The sequence below is a fragment of the Chaetura pelagica genome, unplaced genomic scaffold, assembly GCF_000747805.2.
Source record: "Chaetura pelagica isolate M959 unplaced genomic scaffold, ChaPel_1.0 scaffold676, whole genome shotgun sequence".
Lineage (NCBI taxonomy): Eukaryota > Metazoa > Chordata > Aves > Apodiformes > Apodidae > Chaetura > Chaetura pelagica.
The window spans coordinates 76,603-78,501 of NW_009953724.1; the positions used below are offsets into that span (position 1 = coordinate 76,603).

Below are 1,899 nucleotides of genomic sequence, written 5' to 3' on the forward strand. Positions count from 1 at the left end.
GGTGTATATACACACACAGTGACAGGCTCTCTAGTGTGTTACACATGGGAGTGCATATGGGTGTATATACACACACACACACTGTGACAGTCTCTCTAGTGTGTTACACATGGGAGTGTATATGTGTGTATATACACACACACACACAGTGACAGGCTCTCTATGGTTACACATGGGAGTATATATGGGTGTATACACACACACACACACAGTGACAGGCTCTCTAGTGTGTTATACATGGGGGTATGTATATGTATAGATGTATATATATACACACACAGATTGACAGACTTGCTCTCTAGTGTATATATGGGGGGAGGGTGGTGTGTGCATATATATATATACACACAGAGTGACAGACTCTCTCTCTAGTGTGATACATGGAGGTGAAAAGGAAAAAGGTGTGTGCACATATATATATATATATATATATACCCACCCCTACATAAACTAGAGACACTGTCACTCTGTGTGTGTGTGTGTGTACACACACTAAGATTAAACCCTCCTGCTGGGAGGCCCTGCCCTCCTCTGCCCTCTCTCCCCTGTGCTGGCACAGGGTCCCATCTCCCACCACCCCAGTGGGTGTGTGTGGCCACGGCTCTCCAGAGGGAGGAACCAAACCAACGCAGGAATTCCAGACATTTTTCCCCTCCATCAGACACACACACCCAAGAGCTCCTCCCAGAAAACACGATTTAGCCACACGGGGCTGCATTTTGGGTTTCCTTAAGGAAGGAAGCTCACACTACAGCCCTTCTGCAGCTTCTTGTCTCCTGCCCCATGGGAGGGCTCAGCAACAGCTCTGTCATGACTGGTTGAGCCAGTCCAGCATGTCCCAGGCATAGGCTGCAGCCAGGGCAGTGTGGGACACACCTTGGAGCAAAAAGACACTGAGCAGGGATGGTACTGGGAGGAGCCACCAAGCTGGGCTGGAAATAAACACCCAGCAGAGGGGAACAGCCAGCCCTGGTGAGCTCAGTAAGGGCCAGGGTGGTGTATCAGCCCCTCACGCACCTTGCTGGAGCTCACTGAAGCTGATAGAGCCTGACTGGTCTCTGTCATACTGCTGAAAGAGGTTCCTCCACTGCTGGATGAAGTGCAGCAGGGCTGAGAAGCCGTACACGTCGATGCGGCCTGACCTGGTCCTATCAAACATGTCTGGGGAGGAAAGAACAAAATGCAGGAGCAAGAACACAGTGCAGACACCCCCAGAGAGCTCAGGATCTGTGCTGCAGCCCTTTGGTCCCTGCCTCTGGCCCCAACAGCCCTCCCTCACCAGGACTGCACCCAACCAGCATCACTCAATCCCAAAGAGACCAGTTAGAAATGGAACCAAGACCCAATGAAAGTGGGGGAATGGGGCAACTCTGGAGCTCTCCCTCCCTTTGCTCCCTGGATTTCCAGGAGCTGGGGGCTTATGCAGAGCTGGGTTCCCTTTCCCAAGCAGCATTTTGGGCCTCCAACTCATATCCTCCACCATAAGGTCACTGGGAGTTGCCTGGTTTGCCCAGCTCTGGCTCCAGGAAGCCCTGCCTGGGTGAGGGAGGCACACAGATCACACCAGGCTCCATCCCGACAGAGCCTCATCTCAGAGAGACGGGAACAAAAAGCCTGAGAGATTCCCGGACTCACTGATCATCAGCAGGCAGGTCTGGTCGTTGAACGTGGACCAGTTGGAGTTGACCAGCGCCTGCTTCAGCTCGTTGACAGAGATGAACCCGCTGCCATCGGTGTCCACCGCCTGGAACCAGGACAGGGCCTCGGGGTCCACGCCGGGGGGGGCACCACCTGCGGGGGGCAATAAACCGGGTCTGGGCGATTCCGTTCACACGGTGAGTCGGTCTGAGGAGGAAGGTGCCGGGCCAGCCCCCCCGGCCTGGCAGCCCCGCTCACCTC

At 54.3% G+C, this 1,899-nt stretch overlaps 1 protein-coding gene across 1 annotated transcript in view; it reads right to left on the reverse strand.

Annotated features, from left to right (window-relative positions):
* Window positions 1–1,899, reverse strand: part of COL16A1 (collagen, type XVI, alpha 1) — a 29,214-nt gene that overhangs the window by 1,979 nt on the left and 25,336 nt on the right. Inside the window, exons 53-54 of the mRNA XM_010000600.1 lie at window positions 1,636–1,814; window positions 1,018–1,161 (exon numbers count right to left, since the gene is read on the reverse strand). Of these exons, the coding sequence (XP_009998902.1) occupies window positions 1,018–1,161; window positions 1,636–1,814 (323 nt within the window). The remainder of the gene's footprint in view (window positions 1–1,017; window positions 1,162–1,635; window positions 1,815–1,899) is intronic.